The following is a 25,776-nucleotide window of genomic DNA, read 5'->3' as shown; positions in this document are numbered from 1 at the left end:
CCACAGATGCCTTTTCGACGTGATGTTGCAAATGAGGAATTCGAAGGCCGGCCCTTTCGGTTATCAGCTAGCGGCGAGGAGATGCCCACAGGTCTGACTGCAAATATAACGTTCTATTGTTCAATGTCCTTGGGACAGGGGCCATGGCGAGGATTGAATGATTGATATGAATAGTTTGGGATGCGCAATAGCGACGTGGCCGATGAGGCCGGACGTTCCCAAATACATGTTACTTCACTACACTGGAATTACGGGCTGGGGCACAGTGGATTTTGCAGGCTGCATAACGCACAGACTCAATGGATATTTCTAATGTTATGTGAGTAAATATTCAGGCGTTTTTATCCAGGGATGAGGGAATGATGAATGGATGCATGGACAGATGATTTGATACAGAGTTTGCCATGTACAGGGCTTCTTGGAATCTGTCCGCCTCCCCTGCGCTATGTGATGCAGGGCTGCCATAGTGGGACCATCGTCTATCTGGCCTTGTTGAGCCCTCCCTGTCTCGACGCGCCCTCAGACACTTGTGTCCATGCACGTTACCAATCCCATCTGATGGATTCTGTTTTCACAGACGCATGCACATGTACACTCGTGTGTGATGGTGTTTACACCTCGATATAGATAGTTATGAGTCGCAAGTGGTTTTGGGGTGGTGATGATCCTTTGGAGTGGGCTAGCATGCATATGGCTGTGGATTTAGTGTGATCATTGAAGTGAGTTGTTCGAATGTAGTTCTGATGGCCATTCTGTTCTTTTTCTTTTCTTTTGGTTGACAGGTATCTCCTCCCCTTTTGCCACTGCCATCTGTATGCCACTCCTGCAGATGGCTTTTACTCCCGACACCTGCTGCTTCGTGTTAATCAGTGGAGCAGCATTACGATCTTATGGGACGATCGCCAATGGGCCACATGCCCTTACGCAGTACTAGTGGCTCGGAGCAACATTTCGGCCTTTCAGCTGGACTAGTGCCTCCCCATTGGGACGGCCCTGCGGTTCTGTGCGCTTCCATGTTGCCTTTTCGTACGTGAATGTGGCTCTGTGTACCATGATGGAACAGGGCGTCACACAAGAAGTAGCTGGTCATTTCTTGCGGATGCAGCCCACAATGGTGAAATGTGTTTTGGAGTTCATGGCCTAATGGCTGTATGGGCTTGGTGAATTTGTTGTGCATTAAATTTCTATTCTGATATGGGCCGTGTAGCGTTCTTCTTTGCAAGTGATGTGGCATGTTCCTATTTGGGGAGCGATGTATTGTGAGGAGATCTGCATTGGGTTCCAGCTTCGGAGTATATTTGCGTGGTACTGTGCTGGGCGCGTTTGCCTACGAAGCCCAGTGAGGTCAGGGATGAGGACTGCCAATATGACTGTTTGAATGATGTCATGCTCAGGGGCGGGGGATTAGGTTTTGTGTAACAGATGCCGGTCAGCCAGGTGGACTGGTGGAATGATGTGATTTTCGAAATATTGCTGGTCACAGGTGCCTGTGTTTGCGTGCGTTTCTTGGTGGGGGACTGTGGTCATGTCCATTGGAATGGCTTCTGTATTCGTGCCATCTGTGCCCTGCAGCTCCCATTGGCCCCTCTTGTGGATCTTTTGTTCGTTGGCATGCATGGGTGACTTGTACATTTCACTGGTTGCATTGTGACTTCATTGCACCTACGGGGAGTTGTACTTTGTGGGCAGGGAGCGGTGTACAGGCACTCAGTGGGGCCGTTTACGGTTGATTCGCGATGCCGTACTTCTCACCATGGCGGTATGGTGCTTTCCGCCGTGCTTGATGGCGTTAGGTACATGTCCGCTAGGGTCGGAATTCGCGTACCCTTGCGCCATGGTGGTATTTACGGTTTGGCATGGCACGCGCGCGCGTACTTGGTGCAGTTAGCGTTGGCGTTCACTACGGTGTCGCTAATGGCTTCGTACTTTGCAGTGACGGGTCATAGTCGCACCGAGCGCTATTCGATGGCGGTATTGCATTTCCGCCATCGTTTTTCGATTTCCGCCAGGGTCGTAATGAGGCCCATAGAAAGTAAGAGCCCTCTTGGGATCTAGTCTGTGCAATCTCCCCTCTTCCTTTCCCAAATGAGGAGGAGGATAAAAAGTTGGTAATATTATCTTTTGTGACAAATGGAAGTCTGAAACTACCTTTGGTAAAAAGGAAGGTTTAACTTTAAGTAGTAAATGGCGGTTTGCATGAGAGAGCCTGAAGTTCGCTAACCCTGCGGGGTGATGACAAGGCCACAAGAAGTACAGTTTTTAATGTTAAGAGCCTCAATGGGCAGGAGTGCATAGGCTCAAAAGGTATACAAGTTTAGAATTTTGGTACTAGATTAAAGTCCCAAGTTGTGACATGAAAAGGTACTGGGGGGTATACATTAGTAAGCCCCTTTAAGAATTGAATGATCAATGGAATTTTGAAATATGAAACCTCCTCTGAGGTGTGCTTGAAAATAGACAGCGCAGCAAGGTGTCCTTTAATTGTCCCTATCTGGAGCCCCAGATTGGCTAGATGCAGTAGGAAAGAAAGCACCATTGGGGTGCCACATTGAAAAGGGTCCACATTCTTATCTTTGCACCAGTTACTGAACTTGTTCCAGCGACATTGGTATAAAGATTTTGTTGCTGGCCTTCTGGCCGAAAGCAAGATCTCCATTACGTCATCCGGAAGATCCCAATCCTTGTATCTCAACCTCTCAGAAACCATGCGTGAAGGTTGAGTGTCTTGACCTCTGGATGGAGAACCCGACCTTCCTCTTGTGAGAGAAGATCCTCTCTTTGCGGAAGACGTATTGGAGGGCAGATGGACATGCCTAGAAGGTCCGGGTACCACGTCCTCCTGGCCCAATCCGGGGCAATTAGTATCATGGTTTTCCTGAACTTTCTCAACCTCCTGATTACTTGAGGAATCACGGGGACTGGGGGAAACGTGTACAGCAGTGGAAACTTCCACTCCACTACGAATGCGTCTCCCAGAGCTCCTCTTTGAGGAAATTCCCTTGAGCAGTACTGCTCGCACTTCCGATTGATCACAGTGGCGAACAGATCCACTTGAGGGGTTCCCCAAAGGGCGAAGATCTCTTGAAGGACTTCCTGAGCTAGCTCCCACTCGTGGGAGACTGTGCTCTGCCTGCTCAGAGCGTCTGCCGCTGTGTTTTGCTCTCCAGCTAGGTGAATTGCCGATAGAGAGATTCCTTCTCGTATTGCCCAGAACCAGAGCTGCATTGCCTCTCTGCACAGTGGTAGTGACCCTACTCCTCCTCTCTTGTTGAGGTAGTACATGGCCACTGTGTTGTCCATCATTATCAGGACATTCTTTCCCTATACAGAGGGTAGAAAGGCCTTCAGCGCTAGTCTGATTGCCCTCAGCTCCAATAGGTTGATGTGTAGTTTGGACTCCGATGGAGACCAACGACCGCTGATTGTCAGATCGTTGGTGTGTGCTCCCCACCCTGTGAGTGAGGCGTCCGTCACTACTGTTATCTCCGGCCATGGTTGCCAAAAAGGATTCTCCCTTGAGAATGTTGTCGTTGCAAGCCCACCATAGTAGATCCTGAGCAACTGCTCTCGGGACTTGCAGAAGATCCGTCATATTCCCTGAGAACTGGGACCACTGAGTTCTGAGTGCCCATTGAAGGGATCTCATTCTCAACCTGGCCTCTGGTACTAGGAAAATGCAGGATGCCATGAGGCCGAGCAACCTGAGAAAATCGAAGGCCGGTAGATGTTGGCCATTCTGAAACTTCGTTACCATCTGCTGGATGTGGAGAGCTCTCACTTCGGGAGGCGAGGCTTTTCCCGATGAAGTGTCCAAGACTGCTCCGATAAACTGGAGTTTCTGGGTTGGTATCATGTGAGACTTCTTGAAATTGAGGGAGAAGCCCAGTTTGTGGAGGAAGTGGCAGGTGATCGAAAGATGTTCCTGAGCTTGTTCTGGAGAACTTGCTCTGATCAACCAGTCGTCCAGGTAGGGATATATTTGAATACCTCCTCTCCTGAGACTTCCTGCCACAACCGCCAACAGTTTTGTGAAAACCCTCGGGCGGAGGTCAAACCGAATGGCAGAACTCAAAACTGATAATGAGAATTGCCAATCGCGAACCTCAGGTACTTTCTGTGCCCTGGATGGATTGGCACATGAAAGTAAGCATCCTGAAGGTCCAATGATACCAACCAGTCTTGGAGTTGTAGAGCCTGAAGGATCCGAGAAAGGGTCACCATCTTGAACTTGTCCTTCCTGAGGAACTTGTTCAAGTTTCTTAAGTCCAAGATGGGTCTCAATCCTCCGTCCTTTTTTGGGATAAGAAAGTATGGGGAGTTCCAACCCCTGTTCCTCTCCGCTACAGGTACCTGTTCTATGGCACCTTTCTCTAGCAGGGTTAAAATTTCCTGCAACAGGAGCGGGTCTGGAATTTTTACGGAGTTGGCTCCCGGTGGATGATTCTGAGGCCTTTTTAGAAAGGGGAGACAGTAACCTTGAGCTACTGTTTCCAGTGCCCAAACATCTGAGGTAATGCCTCGCCATTCCTTCAGATGTTGAGAGATCCTGCCTCCCACTGGTGTCTTGTGGAGCAAGGTCTCAAAGAGATTTGGAGGCGGCTGCAGGAGTGGCTGAGGGCAAAGATGCCGCTCCTGAGGCTGATTTCGCACCTCTTCCTCGTCCACCACGAGGGAAGTTTTTTCTGCCTCTTTGAGAAGCCTGTCCTCTTCCTCTACCAAATGAGGAGTAGTAGCGAAAAGAACGACCTCTCCAGGAAGATGATCCTGAATAGGTTTTCTGAGGCTGGCGCATGGAGGCACTAAGAGATTTAGCTGCCGCTTTCGAGGTCTGGAGTTTTTCTAGGCTTTCGTCAGCCTTACTGCCAAATAGCCTCGAGCCATCAAAGGGCATGTTAAGGAGTCTGGATTGCACATCCTGTGCAAACCCCGACTTCCTCAACCACGCAAATCTGCGCAACACAGTGCTTGTAGCCATGGATCTGCTGATGCTATCAGCAGTATCCAGTCCAGACTGGAGACATTCCCCCATTGCCTCCTTTCCATCGTTGACTATATTCAGGAAGCCTTCCCTTTCCTCGCCTTCCGGAATATGCTCAGCCACCGCCGAAATACAGTCCCACAGGGTATGGGTAAACCTGGCCAGGGTACAGGTGACATTTGTCGATTTCATGGCCATGCTACCTGAAGTGAAAACTTTACGGGCCTAGGCATCAACTTTCTTGTCCTCTCTATCCGGAGGGATAGTGGGATATGCAGTTTGTTTAGCTGTGGATGCAGCCTGAATAACCAGACTTTCTGGAGTCGGATGCCTGTTTAAATATTCAGGATCCGTACCAGCTGGTCTGTATTTCTTTGGGAAATTACTATTTGTAGCAGCAATGCTATCAGGATTTTCCCAATTTTTTTCTACTGTTCTCTGAAGAGCCCTATGAAAGGGGAGAACTGGGTCTTTTTGGGGACCTTTGACAATTATATCTGTCATGTCGTCCTGTTCAAACACGGGTGAAGTGTTTACCCCAACCCATGTATTCTACTACCCTCTTCATAAGACCTCTGTACCCTGAGTCTGCATGTTCTGCAGGGTCAGGTTTGGCAAATTCTAACTCTGGGGAGGTGTCAATTTCACTAGCAGAGTGTAGAGTATCACTCAGGTCTCTCATTCTAGATTCCTGATCAATGGTTTCCTCAGGAACTTGTCTTGTGCCATATGAAACTCCAAAGGGAGTGACTTTGTCTTCCTCCGAGCCAGATTCCTCATAAATTGAGGACATAGCTTTAAAAAGTCTGTTCTGGACAACGGAGTAAATCTCCTTTCTTCCTCAACAATTTCCTTTGAAGGAATAGAAAAATCCTTCAAGGTTGTCGACGGGAACTTTGAAGACTTCGAAGAAGACTTCGATACAGGTGTCGAAGACGCTCTTGGCTTCGATGCTGAAGCAGTCGACGCCGATGGCGTCGATGAAGCCGTCGAAGCCTTCGATGACTTGAGCTTTTTATGAGGCACCGGAGATGTGCTCGACTCTCGAGGAGTGTTCGACTCACGAGGAGCCTTCGACGACTTGGCGTCGACTCGAGTATCTTCGATACTACTGGCTTTTACCAAGGTAGTTCTCGACTTCTCTTTTTCGTCCAATGGAGCGACCTTAGAGGAATGGCTCTTCCGAGGTTCTTTCGAGGGGGTCGGGCCGCATTCTCGAAAACCTCCATCATCTTTTTATGGAATTCCTCCCATTTTCTGGGGGAATCCGATTTTGTCGGACATCGAATTTCTTCGGTCGACTCAGAAGATGATGACGATGAGGGAGATCTATGTCTCCTCTTCAGTTTTTTTGACGAGGAAGAAGAGTGTCTCGATCTACTCCTAGATCGAGATCTCTTGAAGTGCCGATGTCGATCCGATTCTTTCGAATCGGTCGCTTTCTTATGCTTTTTGGACACAGCCTTCTTAGAGGCTTCCCTCCCCACCGACAGTTTACCTCTCCTCTCACGAAGGGCCTTCTCGGTCATGGACTGGCAGGAACCACAGTCGTCGGTTCGGTGACTAGAACCGAGACACCAGAGACAAACTCGGTGAGGATCCGTGATCGACATTTTTGATCCACAATCGATACACTTCTTGAACCCAGTCTTGAGTGTCGGAGGAGTCGAAGAAGATGACATGTTCACGAAGAAAATCTCGGAGCGCGCCGTTCACGATAGCAAAGCGATCAGAAAATCGGAACTGGAGCAACGGGCGCGGCTCGAGCTACTTATACCATCAGTGACGTCGACACGGTACGGAGACCGTCGAGGGACAATCGACATCACGACCTCGAGCACAGCGCCCTCTGCCGAGAATTATTTTTTCCGAAGCAGCGAAGCTGGAGATAACGAATTATCATAAGATGAGGAATACGTGGGAGGACACAATCCATTCGAAGTATGTTTATTTTATCAAGATGTATTACTCTATGGATTTAAGTTGGACACTGATGTAGGATTTTCAGGTAGACTATTTCTTTTGTTTTTTTGTTATTGTTTTGGCTGAATCTACTTCAACCTTTCAATTTAATTACACACAAACTATGGTACTTAAGAATCAGATTGTACAATTTTTTTTAAAACATAAAATATACACTGATTTATACTATGAATCACATGTCACTTCCACAATACAATATAAAACATACTAAAAACATACTTCAATAATATAAAAACCTATAATACATCATGAAAAACATGTTATGTAAACGGATAAAATTACACTTCTAAGGATTTTAGTCATCAATTTATATCTCTTTGGTCGAACTATGATTGTTAATAGCAAAAAAGACTTATGAACTATACAGCATAACGTAGACTATTCAAAGTAAAGAACAGTAAATTCACTGGAAGGCAGCAGTAAAGGTGTGCATTCTTTGAAACTTATGGTAGAGATTGTGTATGCCATCATCATTTTATGATAAACAACAGAGGAAGCATGCTGTTTCAATCCCAGGGCATATTGGGAACTTTTTATAATGACAGTATCATTGCTCACTCGCTCATTGTTCTTCTTGCCCCCCCACCCCCTCGCCCCTTAGGTATACTTGCCTTCATATGTGCAGGCCTTGTCATGCTTTTACCAGAGACCATGGGCATTCCTTTACCAGAGACGATTGAGGATGTGGAAAACCTTTCCAGGTAAGAATAATTTTAATTGTTCTCATTTGCATGTTTTTTGGAGACAAGGAGATGGTGCTCGCGCCAGAAACACTGCACATCAGGTTGACAGAGCAATCCCAGCGCTTCACAATGCTAGAATAGTGATGAGAAGAACTGTAAACTAGGCCGCGGTGGTGGGAAAATATGGGCACACTTGATGGAATAGCCGGGATGGGCTTCGCCGCCATAATACAGTGTATACAATTATGGAGTGGGGGCAGCGTCACCATACAACATCTCTGATGTTCCTTCAAGAGAGAAAGAGGCAGATCAGTAAGTGATAGGTAAGGCCTTAATGTCAGTCGGTAGTGAGTTCCAGCAATAGGGATCAAGGAGGATAAAGAAAGAAATTCATGAGAGAACTTGGGTGGACAAGGAAGAAAGAGGTTGCGGAAGACTTAGGGTCACAGAGTGTGAGGTGTTGAGCAGAGGGAGAGAGGGTTGGCTAGGTGGTGGGGTCAGCTCATGATTCGCTGTGGAGGCAAAAAAAAATAGCTGGACGAGCGAGCGTTGCTGCGTGGAGAGCCACCCTGCATCCAGCCGATGAATCGAGGTGGCAAAGGAGCGAGAAACCTTGAAGGGAATGAGGGTTCGAAAGTTCTGCAGTTTGCTAAAGAGGTTGAAGGAATAGAGGGAGAGGACTATGCAGAGGATGGAACAGTAGTCTAGCCTGTGGAGGAGGAGTGTGGAAATCAATGTTTTGGCAGAGTTAAAGGTAAGGTGGGGCCACACCGGGCGGATGTAAAACAGGTAGAACCATCCTCAGTGGCAGTGGAAAACTGGCTGGAGTTTAGATAACTGTCAAAAAGGCCCCACAAAATTGCAAGCCTTGGGGGACTGGGTGAGATGTACACTCAGAAAGAATAAGTGTGAGGGGAAATGAGTTGAGGCATTAGAAGGAGGGAGGTAGATAATCTCTGTTTTCAAAGAGTTGAGCATTAGGCATTAAAGTGCCATCCAATGGTGGCTATCGTAAAGACCTTTAGAGATGCAGGAAGACAAATCAGGTCTAAAGGAGGAGACGGGAGAAGGGAAGAAAAATGTGAGTTTAATCATTACATTTGTGCTAGGAGAAGCCAAAGAATTAGCCGCTATCAGTCATTAAGGACGCTACGTTCAGTGGATCAACTGCTGTTGACAATTCCTGCCTCTGTAAGTGTTTCCAGGGGAGATAGAAGGTTTTCTGTTTATGGCCGCAGACTTTGGAAAAACCTCCCTCAAGAGAACAGACATCTGGACTCTCTCCATCTGTTCCGCAAAGCCGCCAAAATCCTAACTTTTCAAATAAGGGGAAGGTGGTGGCAAAAGGGTTTCAATACTACTCTCTTTTTTCATTGGGTTACCCATGCTGTCTTTTGCCTGTTTCTCATTCTTATGTATCATCTCCTGCACCTTTATACGGTTGAGTCGTTTCGTAGTGTATTACAAATGCACAAGTGAAATCAAAAGAAGGTGAGAAACATGGCAACAGATGAGGCATGCAGAGTAGAGTAAAGCAGACCAAAGACGAACCATAGGGAACCACATTGGGAAGGAGGGTTGTAGAAGATCTGCCGGTTTTCCAGGAGAGTGGTAAGATAAGTAGGTGACTGTCGGGCCATGGCAGTGTTCTGAGAAAAAAAGACTAGCAAAAGAGAGTGTCAAAGAGTAGAATTGTTGACCATGTCTAAAACCAGCCTACGCAGGGATGTCAGAAGATGTTGTGAGGCGCTGGGCAAAACATTTGGTGAGGCCCCCTTACAATTTTTTGCACTCGGCCAGCAGCGGCACCTCCACAAACAGGAGACTCGAGAAATCTCCCCTTGAGTTTGTGTGCAGGATCCCAAATATGGTTTATTACTACAGCTCCAAATCAACTACAGCAAAGTTACATTTCTCCACTGAAGAAAGGTTTATGCCAGACTAACTTTTCTATCATATGCAAAAATATATATAGGTTGGCATGAGCTCTCCAGTGTGCCACCTCCAACTCTCTGAGGGTCAGTCACTTTTCCAAGCAAAGAGTTGAGGGCAGATCTCTTTCATCGGCTGAACCCTCCCTTTGGAAACAGCCTCCCTGTCACTCTGAAACTTGAGCAGAACCATCTCCGGTTCCGGAAGCAACTCAAGATGTCTCTTTGTTGCTGCCTTTTCTCTCCCTCTCCCTTGCTGATCACCTGCCTGATCCATGCACTGGTCACCTGGTCAAGCTCTGAATTTGGGCCCAGGTACCTGCCTGTCCTGTTGCAATCACGCACTGCCTCTTGTAGTCTGTATCTGTCACCCTACAGTCCCCTCTCTTGCACTCTCTTGCACTTATTCTCCACCCGTTGGCTGCACTTATCAGTACCCACACTTGCCACCCGTTGGCTGCACTCTTGTTTCCCCTTTGTTACTGCACTTCTGCATCCTACCCCACCCTCGGCACTTCTCCCCTCGCCCCTTCCCTGCTCTTGCGCGATCTGAATTACACAAGGCCTAGTAAGATCTGTTTTTGGTACTACTCTTTTTTCCCCCCTCCTTGCCTTGTTGCGCCAAGAAACACTTGTGTACAGGCACGTTATAAATGCCATATCATATCATAAAGGAGCACCCTGCACCTTTGTGCACATTAAAACACACATCATACACAGTGACAAATGATATGGAATGGAGGCTGGTACATTTGTGAACTTAAGAGGCTTAAATGTTTGTGCCAATTAGGCAGGATCAATAAAGCACAGTGAGGGAGCCCAAACCAAAGAAGGGTTGCTTGAGGAGGGTTCTCACGCCCAAGAAAATGTTTGAAACATTGGGTTAAAATTATGCATTTTACAGCACTTTCTTAGTAAAATTGGGTAGAAATCCATACAGTTTGCAATTGGTTTTGTATGGAAGCACATGGAAAATCCCATTAGTTGCAAATCACAAACAGTGCATAGGAACATTTTCCAATACATTTCATGCCGCCTTTCCACGCGAGATATGCTAGTATAAATATATATTCATGATGGATGTTCTCATGTATGTCCATGCAGGCTGCATCAATATATGCCATTGTTACCATGTACGGACTCCCAGCCAGTAAAAATGCCATGCCACAGAAAGTATATCCAGGCTGACTGTGTATCATAAGTGTTATTACTGGCTAGATTGGCCTACATTCAATGTGTGCCAATTTAGCCCAGTAGTATGTTTGCTTTAACCTTGATGCATAGTCCTGTGCATCAAGGGTAAACCAAAAAGAGCATTGGCAATGCGAACAGTTTGGGTGTTCGTGTAGGCATGGGAAAGTCACTTGTGTATTGGTATTAGCTGGCCATTGATAGTGCCGGTGCAAAATGGTTTGAGTACCTCAGCAGCTAATAGCAGTGTCTGGCAAATGCCTAATACTTATACACAAGCCAAAACTGTTGGCTTTGCCAATGCTTGTTTTTAACAGAACTTCAGCGAAAGACACGCAGGGTGTTTTTAAATCGAGTGGCCAAAGGCAGTCCTGATTGAGACATTTTTATTACACCAGTTCCGTGTTAACAACGCCAATGAAGTCATGAACTCTCAGGAAACACTTGCAGGCACAATCGCAAAGTTTGATGGCAAGGCGTGTTTAAAGCTAGCTCAAAGAGTTCCAGTGAGGAGGTGTTTTGGGTGGGGAGGGCAGTAACTGGGTGAGAATTGCCATAGGGATTAGCATGACCATGAGAAGAAGGGAAGTGGTGACATGAGACATCTCATTCTCACTGCAGTCCGTCCTTAAGTGTGACATTTCAGAAATCAAGGCAAGAGGTAGCTGCTTGTAACACTGACGCTTCACCAGAAGTCTCATTCGAATGTGGAAAGATGTTAGGTGCCCCCACACAAGGAAGTTTGCCCCTCCCTCACAGCCTCTGATGTTAGCGCCTCTCCCAACATTTTAAGTGTTAGTCCCCCCTCTCACCTGACATTTTAACCTAGGTGCACCTCTGATGCCATGAACCCACCACTTAATGAAGTGGCCCCCAGGGCGGCTAAATTTAGCGGTGGAGCTGAACACATACTCACATAAAACACTTTCACCCATGCATTCATCCACCAGTTACACAACTCCGTACATACATGCATACATAAAACCAAACACAGCATTGACACAAACACCAACATGCATGCATGCATTCATACATACACATATACATGCTAATTTAATTTAAATACACATTTACACTTTTAATTTAAAATTAAAAAAACACTTACCTTACCTTCATGCACTCCGACACGTGGACATGCTGTCTGACGGGAGAAAACCCCTCTCCTATCAGTCAGCGTGTTCACGCCGAGCAACGTGAACACACTGACTGACAGGAGAGGAGTCCTCTCTTGTCATGCAGCATGTCCACGTTCTCAGCTGAATAATGGGAGGCAGCAGAGCTCACTTCTGAGCCCTGCTGCCTCCCATTATTTTGCTGTTTGTTGCGGAGCCAAACGGCTTCGCAACAAACAGCAAAATCATTTCAGGTGCAGAGCAGAGACAGCACAGTCCCCCCTGTGAATAAAGGTCACGGGAGACTGTGCTGCCTTCTCCTTAGGAGAGGGGGCCGCGAGCCCACCCCCCCGCAAGTGCGAAGCACGGGGCAGTTTGCCCCCCCTGAACCTCCCTCGTGGCGGCCCTGAGCCTCCGCATTGAGGACGATAAGGATGGAAGAGAGTTTGAAGTGATTGGCAAAAGTAAGGAAGATAGAGACATGGGTGAGCACCCTTTCAGGTGAGTGACTGCAGCCAGATCCAGTTTGTAGAGGGTCACATGGTCTATTGACTTGTAGGTAGGAATTTATGTAATTCAACACGACATGCTCCAGGACTTGGAGGAGTGAGAGAGGAGGGAGACCTGCTAATAGTTGGCAGGATTGAGAGATATGTAATAGGTTTTTCAAGATGGGTATGACTGTTGCTACATTGCTGTAGGCTGGGAAGATCCCAGAGCAAACTGATATCTGATAGGTTGTAAAGGGATGACAGAATCAAGCAGGTAAATGGTGAATGCTCCTTGACTGTTGGAAGTGCAAACAAGTCGACTGGAGCACAGGAGGAGTTAGAAGCACGGATGACGGGTGAAAGTTACGCAGTGGTGGAAGGAGAAGGATAACGAAGATGACGGGAGAGTAGTAGGTGGCAAGAAGTAGGGAGTATGAGCGAGGGAAGAAAAAGTAGTTCAGGTGCCATTATCTTGGATTTTTCTGAGGAGAAGAAGAGGCAAAGGAGTCAGTTGAGAGGGAGGAGGAGAGTGAGCAAGGATGAGGGAGGCAGCGTGTCTTGAAGGACAGAGGAGAGCTTTTGAGGATGGGAATGAAAAGACAAGAAAAGGTTGGCTAATTGGGTAGATTTGGTGGAAGACAAGGCAGCGGATGGAGCAAGAAGGGATTCCATGCATGAGGAGAGGGGAGCCGGACAGTCTATCTTGCTGTAGGAGGTGGGTGCAGCCACAAGGCTGTTCTCGGCTGTTGGTAGATGCAGAGTTGGGGGATGATACAAGAGAGAGTAACAGAGCATTAGTGAATTTCAAAGGGATTGGAAAGTGCTCAGTAAAATTCAAGCACGCAATGCTTGTTGGATTCGGGGAGGGAGGGGCGGTGAACTTAGAGGGAAGACTTAACATCAGCTTAGTGAGAAGCCAAGAAGTCAGGGTTGCATTTACAGTTAGTGATGAGGAGATGGAGGCAGGAGCAAGAGGAGATGGAACAGAGACAAAGAAGTGCAGTGAGGCGTGGTCAGCGAGTGTGGGATTGATGGAAGAGGTGGAATAGTTAAGGGAGGAAGAGAGGAGATCTGAGTCAACAGAGTTGCTTCAGAAATGAGATGGCTGATTGTGGATGGGAATTAGTGAGTGGTCAGAGAGAGTGGAGGCCAGGTGCAGGTGATGAGTGCTAAAAGTTATTGGGAGGTTCCCCATGAGAACAGGAATAAGGGAGTTGATAGAAGCAGGGGTCTCATAGATGATGACGAAAGGAGGTGAGGTTCAAGGAGTTGAGCAGAAATGTGTTGAAAAGATGTGGGGAGACATCAACCTGGGGGTAGATTGTCCTCGCCTAGCCAACCTCACTGCCTTTTTTTGACTAGATGAGGGAAATGAAGGAATGTGGCTGAGTAGGTGTGGATGGTTGTCATAGTTACTGTATCATGAGAGGAAATGCATGTCTCAGTGAGAGCCATTATGGAGCTGTGTGAGAGATGTGTATCGAAGGGGCCCATGAGGAAGGAGGTCTTGTTGCACAGGAATTTCATATTCCAGAGGCCTGGTTTTAGTTTTGTAGGGGTGCAGGAAGACACATGCAGAGATGGTGTCAAGGGGAGATGAGAGGCATGGATGAGGCTGGGATGTTTGAAGGGAGTGTGGGTGTAAAGTGAGTGGAGTGTACAGGGATGCAGTGTTAGTAGTGGGTTAGATGGTGCAGTGGGAGCATCATGTAGGTGAATGGCCGCTTTAGTTTCCAAGTGAGAACTAGTGTGAAAGCAGCTGGGAAGATCGCTAGTGGTCCTCATTACGAGTTTGGTCGGTCCGGAAATAAATGTGCCAGTAGTAATGTACCAGCGCCCTTTCGGGACCGCCAAATTATAAGTATACTGGTAGGGGAACTGAACTACCGGCTGGCCTGAACTGCCGGGAGTTCAGTCCCCTAGCGGCATGTTTTTCACTGAAGCATAACGGTGCGCGTACTTCAGGTTTCCCATTCCCATGGAGATCTATGCGACTCCATGGTAACGGGAAATACCTGTACCACCACCTGTGATATCCCAGTAGCACTGGGATGTCAGGCGACGGTAACAGTGATACGGGGTTTGCCGGTAACCTGTCGCCTATCGGAGGGTTTTATTGGCAACCTCGTAATGAGGCCCATATCTGTTATTTTTATGCCGTGTGTCTTGTTAGCGCCATTATGCCTGCGGTCCTTGTTTCAGCGCTATACAAATAAAGTAAAGTAAATGTGTGTAGAGACATGAGGAGGGAGCTTGATTTAAAGGGCTTGGATGGTGGTAGGCTAATTAGGGTGGGGGGGCAAGGCAGATATCAACCACAATTATGTTTTTAAGGCGTACAGGGACCAAAGTTGCATTAAAGCGTAGACAATAAAACAACAAGGCTAGTAGTAACCTAAATTGACTTAAAGGGCCAGGAGTTGAAGCAAGAAAGGCGATATAGTCCAAAACAATGTCAATACAGTGAGATAATTAGCAAAAATCTAAGCTATGAGTCGCCACTGAAGTAATAAAAGTATGTACTGGTCCGTTCACACAATAATGCATTACCTCACGCATCCCTAGATCTGTTCAGTGGCTAGGTGAACAGTTTTTTGGGTGTTTTACCAGGGTCCATTCACAGGCCTGATCAGAGCGAGGACCTTAATGTGTGGATCGGCACCGTTGCTAGGATGTAAAGCCCTCCAGTGAGGGGTAATACCTATTAGCGCCCCAGCAAACTGCCCAGGCTGCCGATATTTCGTTTGAAGTTGTGAAATTGTACGGAAACTGTTTTACAAGCGCAACAAAATGGCCACCAGGAAAAAGAGAGAAGGGACCTACTCCTAGTCTATTTTCCCTTCCATGGCAGCCACAGAAGGGGCATCCATGGCCGGATTGTAGCATTGCTGGGAACTGCAGGGAGGAAAACCGGCGGGTGCAGTTGGAAGGAGTGGAAGGAAAGGGCAAGTGATACGGGGGAACGAGCCGCAGGGCGGGGGAATAAGGAGATGTGCTGCAGGCAGCTTGGGTGAAGAGCGACAGAATCCCAGGAGCTGCATGATGTCATCCAGGGACAGCACCATTAGGTGATTTGCTGGGAGGCCTAGCCAGGTCACCTCCCGGCTGCTAATGAAAGTTTGGGATAATGCAAACAAATGTACAAGCAGAATAAAAAGATATTTACTATATGACTGTTAATGTCCAATGGGCTGAATGCATCTACACATTAAGGTCTTGCAAAGAGTCTAAAATCAGTCCCTTTCGAGAAACATCCATGATTTTTCCATTTGGTCAATCATCAGTTCTTGATTTCAGTTTTTTCTGATGTGAGATTCTTTTTATCATCCTCAACGGGTTCATAACATCTTCCCATGTTTTAGGTGGGCGTTTCCGAGGTGTACCATATTCTAAGAAATATCTTGTTTGCCTATCAAGATGACTCTCCCTACCAAGAAAATGGATCCCTTCACAAAGTGTGGATTTACCAAGTTCACAGATGGGGGTGGTTCTAGATAGGCTTTCCTCAAGAATGCGAAGCAATCAGCGGTTGTTGCCTGGTTACATTCCGGGATTAGTGTGGACCATTCCAAGGCTGCTGGAGTCTGGTCAGGGCCAATGACATTTAGGAAGTCCACTGACAGCGGCCTATCATAGCCCTGTACACCAATGTTTATTCCACCTTTAATCCCTGTGGGCCTCATTGCACGGTAGGCGGTATTTTACCGCCGTTATTTTACCGTATCCGCCTTGGTGGATGGCGGAATTACCGCCCTACTCCAAGGTGAGCGTGGGCGGTAATTCCCCATTCACCAAGGCACTTCCTCATTCCCATTTTTGCCCCCGTAGGGCATAATGGGAATGGGGAAGGCGCTAATTACGGTACCGCAAATTGCGGTACCGTAATTAGCTCCAAGGTCCCTTTGCGGCACCTTACTTTAACGGCTGGTAAAACCAGCCGTTAAAGTCGGGTCCCGCAAAGGGAACTCGTAGTAAGGCGGTAAGGGTTTACCAGTACCGGTGCCCTTACCGGTACCGGTAAACCCTTACCGCCTAACGATTAATGAGGCCCTGTGCATCTTAGCTGCACCGTGAATCAGGATTGTTTATACATTTGACCTTAACTAAGTCCTGACTTTTTTTTTTTACAGAAAACGTTATGTTTGTACCTGTCCCCAGAAACTAGGGCTCGATATCTGCATTAACAAAAGAAGTGTGGGACATATGTAACTAACTTTTGTGTTTGTTGCAGATCACACACATGCGGTAAAGAGAAGAAGAAAGAGGTTTCCACACATATTTGACTTTGGAAAGATGACAATGGCTGGACGTTCTATTGCACCATTGACTGCTATCTGTGCCTTTTATCACGGCTAGAAGAGCCAAGACCACAATTCTGACAACAATATACGATCTTATGGAGAGAATATGTCATGAGGGTAGACATGAAGGTGGCTACTGTTTAATGAAGAGATGGAGCCTTGATTGGAGGCGGTGTTAATGCCTGTTAGCCAAAAATGTAAACACGTCAGATGATCGCCAGTCCACACCATCTTCACCGCCTTCATATTAATCCAGTAGCCAATCGGTGACAGACGTACGCCTCAAGCCAAACAGCTGTGGGCAGGGCTTTCATACTCACTGTATCTGCCCCAGCAACAGATGTCACGGAAACAGCTGTGGCCCGTTTCTGGCACTGACTTTGGAAACGACTGTTTTTATTGAGTCGACTATTGAAAATAAAATGTTTGAAGACGTGAAAAAATGTGCAAATATAGCCATTTTTAGATTGGCATGAAAAGGTTACAGCATCAACGGGGAGTCAGTTTAGGGGTGCAAGAGGCTGACTTGTTTGCTTATGGCTTTTAATACAACCCAACAAAATAAAGCATTGATCAAGTAAAATAAAAATGAAAAGAATACAAATAAAGTACTTTGTGGATCTCGGGGCGTAGAGGTATGGAGGGAGTTGCCACACTGTGGAAGGTTATTGCGCGTCCGACACCAAGAAGAAGCTGCACATCCTGCGGCATAACGTTCATTCATCGCCAGTCCTTTTGTTCTATGGGTTTTTTTCCGACAATTTATTTTTGGGGGGAAACTCGTTGAAAAATATATGGGGGATGGGTAAGGGTATATAAGGGTTGGGAAGGTAGGAAATAGTCTAAAATAAATAAGCAAAGAGGGTTCGGGGGAACCCCCCCAAAAATAAAACATTCATATGTTTGATTCGTTTTTTCGGAAACAAATTGTCAGAAAAAACTCAGCGAAAAAAAGACTGGCGATGAAGGAACATAGAAACCATCCTACTGGGGGGGTCTGCTGCAGGCCTGCAATGGATTTATTGGACCACACCAGTTAGTAAGGTTGATTGACAAGCATGGAGCATACACCTACTTATATGTGCCAATATAACTGCCAGAGATGCCAATGGGAAGAGGTAATAGGGTGAAGGCTGTGAGAATCCTGGCTGCCAACCGGGAGAGCTCTTTGAAATACCCTTTTAAAGAAGAGGAAGGGAGCAGTCATGGAGACAGTCCAGAGATTGCAAGAGTCAACATTGCTGAAGTCATCAGTGACACTTGGGGTTTAATTAGAGAAACTTTGCAAAAATTGCCCTTATACAAATAAAACATGTTTCAGTGCATGTTTATACCAGGGAAATGTTTCTCATTGTTCTAGTCCTTCGATCTTGTGTAGAAATACTGTTAAAGAATGTTTTTTGCACTAGGTGAAATTTTACCTTAGCATTAATTGCGCTTGCACCAAGGCCACATTTCTATGATATCAGCCGCTGATGCTAAGGTAGGTCAGCGAGCTAAATACGTGCTTGAGTGATATGTGTGTAACCTCCTGTAGGACAATCTTTGAATATTGGCCTGGCTACTATTATTAGCAGCCTTCAAAGAAGAACGATCTGGAACCAAGAGCTATATAAAATACATTGGGCCTCATTCCGAGTCCGGCGCTAACCAATGGCGGTAGTAGCGCCTTGGTCGGCACCGGACCCGTACCGGCACCGCCCTGGTGGAATGGGAAATTACCGCCCTATTCCGAGTTGACCAAGGCGGTAATTTCCCATTCCCCACGGCCCTTCCCCATTCCCAAATGAGCCCCCATAGGACTCAGTGGGAATGGGGAAATTGCAAATAACGGTGACTGTACTTTACGGTCACCGTTATTGGCTAAAAAGCCCCTTTGCGCCCTCGTCCCTAACGCCTTCTAAATGTGGAATGTGGCGGTAAGGGATTACTGGCACCGGTCTCGTTAACGGTGACCGGTATCCCTTACCGCCATACTCGGAATGAGGCCCATTTTCTTTTGTTCTTTACGGAAAATAAATCGAAACACTTTGCTGTACTATTACAGCCCTGAGGAAGACCTTGGTTAAAAAGGTCGAAACACCTGTTGGCTTTCCATTAAATCTATTTTATACTGATTTTTTTTAAATTAACTGATGCAGTTATTGAGTCAATGTGACACTGAACGTAATATCTTAAATTCAAGTGTAGCGTTGCGCAAGCAGTCATTGTAATATTACTAGTTTAACTTGGTGACCTTGGGATGTGGTCAGTTCAATCGGACCAGTGCTAGCCAACCCGCAACAATAGAAGAAGGCAGGCCGAACATTGGAGGATATTCATTTTATTGTTGAGGTTGATAGCTCAATGAGGTTGTAGTCCATCCTTTGTTTCTCTCAATAGAAACACGGCTACACCTGGAAGTGAAATAATCATGTCATGCCTGAGAGGAGAAAATACACCTGAAAAACGGTTGCATCCACTTTCGATCAACACTGGTGTTCTGACTGCAACACCCTCAAAGAAAGGACATTTATTTATTCTCATGATTTATGGAAAGGTTCTGTGTGGTTTATTACACATTTTGGGAGTGGGTTGGTTGATTCTGACATTTTGATTGGAGCCATTACGTCGTTTTTCCTGTTGCTTAAATGGGGGGGGGGGTGTCGTCTCACCCATACTTTCTTTCCCCCTACCCCAGACACACTGTGCCGCCCTTTATCTCGACTCTCCCTTTCCCCTACCCCCTACCTGCATATATGACAATGTGGTCACGGTGATCAAAATGTCACCACTAAACACTCCACTTTCAAAATGTGATAGGTAAAATAACTGCGCTCTCTATGGAAAGAGGAATGTATTGCAGGAATTAAAAGAGTAATCTAAAGGTTCATTAAATGGAATGCACACTTTCTCAAAAAATTAACGATCTCATTCTTTATACCTAATGTTTTTATTTCTGCAGGAGTTCCAAATCCAAAACTGTAGCCAGCTTTTTCTTGAACTTTTTTGTAAGGGCTTTTTTCTCATTTGTGTTCTCTGAATATTGCCATCAGAGAAGAACAGAAAGTGAGGCTGGCAGATCCATTTCATCAGCGTTGATACAAAGTTCCAGACTGCATTTCCGGTACAAATCTAAAGAAGGAAACGTTATGCTAATTAGCAGCACCTCTTTAGCCACTTAGAGTGAGGAAAGACAGTCTTGCTGGATCCAGGCTCCTGCCCAGAAATGACTAATACCATAAAAGGAGTTATGCAAATTACCAGAACCTCTTAAGCCGCTTAGGGTGAAGAAAGACAGCATTGCAGGATCCAGGTTCCTGCCCTGATATGAAGAAAACCATAAAGGGATTTATGCAAATTACCACAACCTCTTAAGCCACTTAAAGTGAGGCAAGACAGCCTTGCTGGATGCAGGCTCCTGAACAAAAATGAAGAATACCATAAAGGGTTGTATGCAAATTACCAGAAACTCCTAACCAGTTAGAGTGAGGAAAGACAGCCCTGCTGAGCCAGGCTCCTGCCCAGAAATGACCAATACCATAAAATGAGTTATGCAAATTACCAGAACCTCTTAAGCCACTTAGAGTGATGAATGACAGCAATGCTGGATCGAGGCTCCCATCCAAAAATTAGGAATACCATACAAGGAGTTATGCAAATTACCAGAACCTCTTAAGCCAGTTAGATTGAGGAAAGACAGCCAGTGTCCCGCCTGGATATTAGGAATAGCATAAAGGGATTTATGCAAATTACCACAACCTCTTAAACCACTTAGAGTGAGGAAAGGCAGCCCTGCTGGATTCAGGCACCTGCCCTGAAATTAAGAATATCATAAAAGGAGTTATGCAAATTACCACAACCTCTTAAGCCACTTAGAGTGATGAATGACAGCAATGCTGGATCGAGGCTCCCATCCAAAAATTAGGAATACCATACAAGGAGTTTTGGAAATTACCAGAACCTCTCAAGCCAGTTAGAGTGAGGAAAGACAGCACTGCTGTATCCTGGCCCCTACCCAGAAATGAAGAAAACCATAAAGGGAGTTATTCAAATTACCAGAACCTCTTAGATAGAGTGAGGAAAGACAGTCCTGCTGGATTCAGTCTTCCACCCAGAAATTAGGAATGGCATAAAAGGAATTATGCAAATTACCAGAACCTCTTAAAACTGTTAGAGTGAGGAAAGACCTCCCTATTGGATCCAGACTCCTGCTCAGAAATGAAGAATACCATAAAAGGAGTTATGTAAATGATCAGAACCTCTTAAGCCAGTGAGGAAAGACAGCCCTGCTGGATCCAGGTCCCTAACCAGAAATGTAGAATACACCATAAAGGGGGGTTTGCAAATGACCAGAACCTCTTAAGCCAGTTAGAGTGAGGAAAGACAGCCCTGCTGGATTCAGGCACCTGCCCTGAAATTAAGAATATCATAAAAGGAGTTATGCAAATTACCACAACCTCTTAAGCCACTTAGAGTGATGAATGACAGCAATGCTGGATCGAGGCTCCCATCCAAAAATTAGGAATACCATACAAGGAGTTATGGAAATTACCAGAACCTCTCAAGCCAGTGAAAGTGAGGAAAGGCTCTTGTGCAAAGATGGAAAAAAACAATATCGGAGTTATGCAAATGAACAGAACCTCCAACGACCCATTAGTCCCTGTGCAGTAAAAAGTGGGGTAAATGATTTCCACATTTCCCATCACAATTTATTTATTTTTCTTGTATCTTCTAATAATTGTATGGGTGACATTTGACAGGTTCAATTCACTCAATGACACACCTTTTGGAACACTCTGCAAAAAACATGATGAGCTCTATAGAGTGATTAAATAAAGGCTGACATGATCCACAAATACCAGTGAAAGGTGACCCGCAAATTGGCACAGCACCAGGAGTCGCGTAAAAGGGTCAGTTGGCAAAGAAGTCACCCGGCGCAGCTCTAAGCTACTCCTGGGTGGAGGCTATTCAATTCAGAAACAAGTTACCATGTCTACGGCTGACATACTCCTGGCTTACTCTTCTCCTTCCAGGAGTAAGTCAGGCGTAGGTTTGTGTGTTTATATCTGTTTGTTTCCTAACAGATCATTCACGAAAATAGCTCTGATTCAATGCACTAGAGAGAATATGTAAAACCATATATAAAAGGAACCGTAACCAATAAGACAAGGCACAGCAAAGAAAGGGAACCTCAAAAGCATGATGCAGTAGTGGTCTGTACCCCTTCAGCCAGGTCTGCGGTCCACCCCATGTCCATCTGCTAGAAGGGAGCAATTAACTTCCATTGCTCACGCAGGAATATTTTCATTTGAAAGTTGAAGTTCTCTGAAGTTGAGAGCAGATGGAGATCTAAGGTCAGTGGATGCCCGCTAGCTACGTACCCATGACCGAAGACATTGGGTGCCCCATTTTACCCACCTGACTCTCTTGCATGCATCTCTATCTCCTGACCGAAATAAAAGAGAGGGCATCATGTTGCCACATGGTAATATGCCGTTAGGTCGACTTTCAAAGAACCGTCGGTTTCCCGTCAGCCAACATAATCAAAGTCTTGCCGTCGACCTCTCCTTCGAGGCTCCTCCCCTTGGAAGTCTTGTCTTGTGTCAGGGTGTCTGCATTTTTGGAAGTCACTGCAGGCAAGCCTGCGTTGGATTGCCTGCAGTTCTAGCCAACAGCATGGTCTACTTGCACACTGATAGTAAAATCCATATGTTCCCATAGGGGAATCTCTATTACCTGAATTCAGTAGCTTCGAACCCCAATCCTTAAGTGACTTAATGCCCTTAAAAGAGGATGTTTAAAAAAAGGCCAACTGATAGAGATATTAAAGAAATGTAAATGTGTTTAAATATTGAATTATTTACTTATAGGTTAAATGCTAAATTATTGCTGTTTGTACCTTTTTATATTTTATTGTTCTCAATATTTACAGTATGTTCTGTGCTAGCATTGTGTTAATGAGTATCTATACTTCGGTTTCTCGTTCTGCATTTCTACTCCCTCCATTTCTATATATAATATTTGCTCTGCCTATTATGAGCACAGCGTCTGATTATTTTTTTTACAATACTTAACATTCATAAAGCAGTCTTGAAAGTTCTGAAAATAAAAATTGGACGTTTGCTTAAAAATAATGTATTTGTAATTCATCATTAATCCAAAGAAGAACTATTATAACATTCAAGATAAATCTACTCAACTTTCATATATAACATGCCCTAGTGACACAGTACACATTTGCAGGCACTAAAAAAGTATCACAATGCATAAACATGAATCGCTGCAGTACACCCACAATCAACGCAATAACCACATACACCTCTGAACTAAAGAAATCAAACAAGCACAGTAATGAAATTACACACACAAGTAGTGTGGGTATAATATGAAAGACATTTTGACATAATACACATGAAATATCCTGAATTTTCTAGATAGGCACAAAAAAGTGAGACACACTTCTCATCATGAAATAACATATGAATGCCTGACATCATTTTACAACACGTCCTCGCCCGATATAGAGCTGCCTGTACTGCCATGCTTCGGCAACAAAGAGGACACATTACTCCTCTCCACACTAGAGCCAACCATTCTATTTGTTGAAGAGCGCCATTGTCATAAGTAGAAGACCCTCATGTGGAATCATTTTTAATCGCTCTGAGCTGCTCTTGGACAAAACAAGACGCGCAGTGAGGAACAGAAGGACCAGCGCGCCCTCCAGTGACCGGAGAACTCTCATTTGTAGTGTACAGCTTGTTTTCCTCCAAGAAGTGCAGGAGAAAAGGTATAAAAAATTCTATGTTATGTTAATAAAGTCCAACATTTACTAACGCCCCTCCTCCGCCAACAACCAAGCAAAGTCAGCTTGCCGGGTATGGCCGATTTCTCCTACAACTGCATCTGGACTCTCAGCACAAAATGGCGGCCACTTTCAGGAACATGGAAAACCATTGCAAGGAAGTCTGGTCAAAAAACCATAAGGCAAATTCATGCAGAAGACAACTTCATGAGAAAGAATTCCTGCAGCACCGTGACAATGGCAGTGCTAGCGCTGGCGTGGCAGTAGTCCCGGCAAGGTGTCAGGTTGTGTATGTCTGCACTGGTACGTCGTTCCATAGCAACGTACCAGGGCAGACATCAAAGGATCCAGGAGGAGAATATGAAAGGGGTGGCCCTTCTTCTTTGTCAGTAGTAGGGATTTATGGCGGTGGTCACTACTCTAGTGGGCTACCTCTCTTGAAGCTTCCAGGGCAATCGTGTTTCTCCTGCAGACCCGCAGCTGTATAAGTAGGGAAAGAAGAAACGTCCAAAGTGTGTCAATGTATAGGAGGGATGCAGAGATGTCAGCCAATGGCACACATCTGGACAAGTGGGCAAATTATGCACAACATGATGAGCATAGCGCACTCAGTGTGTTTCACAGTCACCAACAATAATCAATCACCCAAGTGAAAGCGAACCTGCTGAGCCAATCAAGACTACATGCAGGTAATTAGGCAGAGCGACCATTGGTTCATTGGGGACTGCGGTCTATGATACCTGATAAAACCACCAATATAGTGTACTCTCTTTCGCCAATGTCTTTAATTGGTCAAAGATCAACTTCCTTTTTATACTGCAAAGATGTTACTCATTTATGGGGTAAAGTTACTTTAGAGAAATCCCATGCTCAAAATTAGGTTTTCCTCTTGGAACAGAGAACTTGAAGATAGTTATGCTTATCTTTAGGTGCCCGCTCATTTTTTATTTAGTGTGAGAGGACACGTCTATCAGCACTTATGCCACTTTGCTGTCCGTACCACAAATGAACAGACACAAACACAGCGAGCTCAAGGGCAATTCATTCCCTGGGAGGGTTAGTTTGGATTGAGGGCACCTTTAGTGTCGCACCTTCAGGCGGTAAAGCTATTAGTGCACACGGCTTTGGAGCCCAACTTTCATGCTCAATTTCACGTTTCTGCAACACATGCTAAATGATCAGTGTGCTAAAGACAAAATGGCGGTAGAAACATAAGAAAAAGCCAATCGCAGATGGCCACTATCACAAAAACAAATGAGTTGCAGGATGCACGGAGGGAAGGAGAAGTTCCCTTACAACATTTATGCCACAGCAGAGAAGATGGAGCCGAGGCTGGAGTGCGACAATGGGAGCCATGAAGGAAGCAAGACGCAAGGAAATCCTCGGCGGAGGCACAGAGCGACAACTAAAGCATTGATTGGTTGGGAAAGTCAGCCAAAAGAATTCAGCCAATCGAATTGAGGTCAGTTACCACCAGTTAGTGCTCACATTCCAATAATCTTTATTGGCTGACACCAACTAGCATCCTACAGGGGGGTCAACATAAGACTAGACTCTCTAGGAATAATTGATAATAAACAGTGCTTGTAAGTAGACAAAAAGATTAAAAACATCTTGAAAATAAAATGTTAAAAACTTCATCAAGAATAAATGTTAACATTGTTAAAACAATCCCAAATAATTTTCAACATGCCGATAAATGAATGAACCCTAGTTAAATTATTAAAGGTATAATTGAACTACCTATGAATTATGGTATTACGTTTTGCGAACCTATCTGACATATTTGGAGAAAGAGTATTTTTAAACAGTGCCTTATAGTCAAAAATAACCTCTCTCAAACCAGTTTGAGGGAAACTAGAACCACCCGAATTTCAGATGGTTTTTTGAAACATTTTTGGTGATATGACCCAAAATGTTTTTATGATTCAAGCCAAGAAAGGCTCTGCGGAGGAGGGCAATCTGCTCTTCACCGCTGGACCCATTTTACGTTTATTTCTACAGTGAGAACCTACTTCCACTAGAATTTGAAAAAAAATCCCTTTTTTCTATCTCGAGTTGGTCTTCCCTGCTGGAAATAATTTCTCATTCTCTATTCATCATGCTAAAAAAAAGAACCAATCTTTGTTCCCAGTTCTAGCACAAGAAAGGTCACCCCAAGCTTGAATAGGAAGCACTTTCGTGCCAAATCATGCCAACCTCCTCAGGAGTGGCCTATTCACGTGTGACTGGATTTTTAAAGAGGTGCGAGTGGTTAGATCGCGAGTCACCAGCAAACAGAAGCATTGCAGGATTGCAGCAGACAGCTGGAAGAGGACAGCA

At 45.4% G+C, this 25,776-nt stretch overlaps 1 protein-coding gene across 1 annotated transcript in view; it reads left to right on the top strand.

Moving 5' to 3' along the window:
- The window catches only part of SLC22A3 (solute carrier family 22 member 3), a 913,774-nt gene extending 896,526 nt beyond the window's left edge, over positions 1 to 17,248 (top strand). The window contains exons 10-11 of the mRNA XM_069607751.1: positions 7,563 to 7,662; positions 16,601 to 17,248. Of these exons, the coding sequence (XP_069463852.1) occupies positions 7,563 to 7,662; positions 16,601 to 16,652 (152 nt within the window). The 3' untranslated portion in view covers positions 16,653 to 17,248. The remainder of the gene's footprint in view (positions 1 to 7,562; positions 7,663 to 16,600) is intronic.
- Positions 17,249 to 25,776: the final 8,528 nt, after the last annotated feature.

The sequence above is a fragment of the Ambystoma mexicanum genome, chromosome 4q (assembly GCF_040938575.1).
Source record: "Ambystoma mexicanum isolate Mex_15411 chromosome 4q, UKY_AmexF1_1, whole genome shotgun sequence".
In the NCBI taxonomy this organism is placed as follows: domain Eukaryota; kingdom Metazoa; phylum Chordata; class Amphibia; order Caudata; family Ambystomatidae; genus Ambystoma; species Ambystoma mexicanum.
This window is presented reverse-complemented; position numbering and strand designations above follow the sequence as displayed.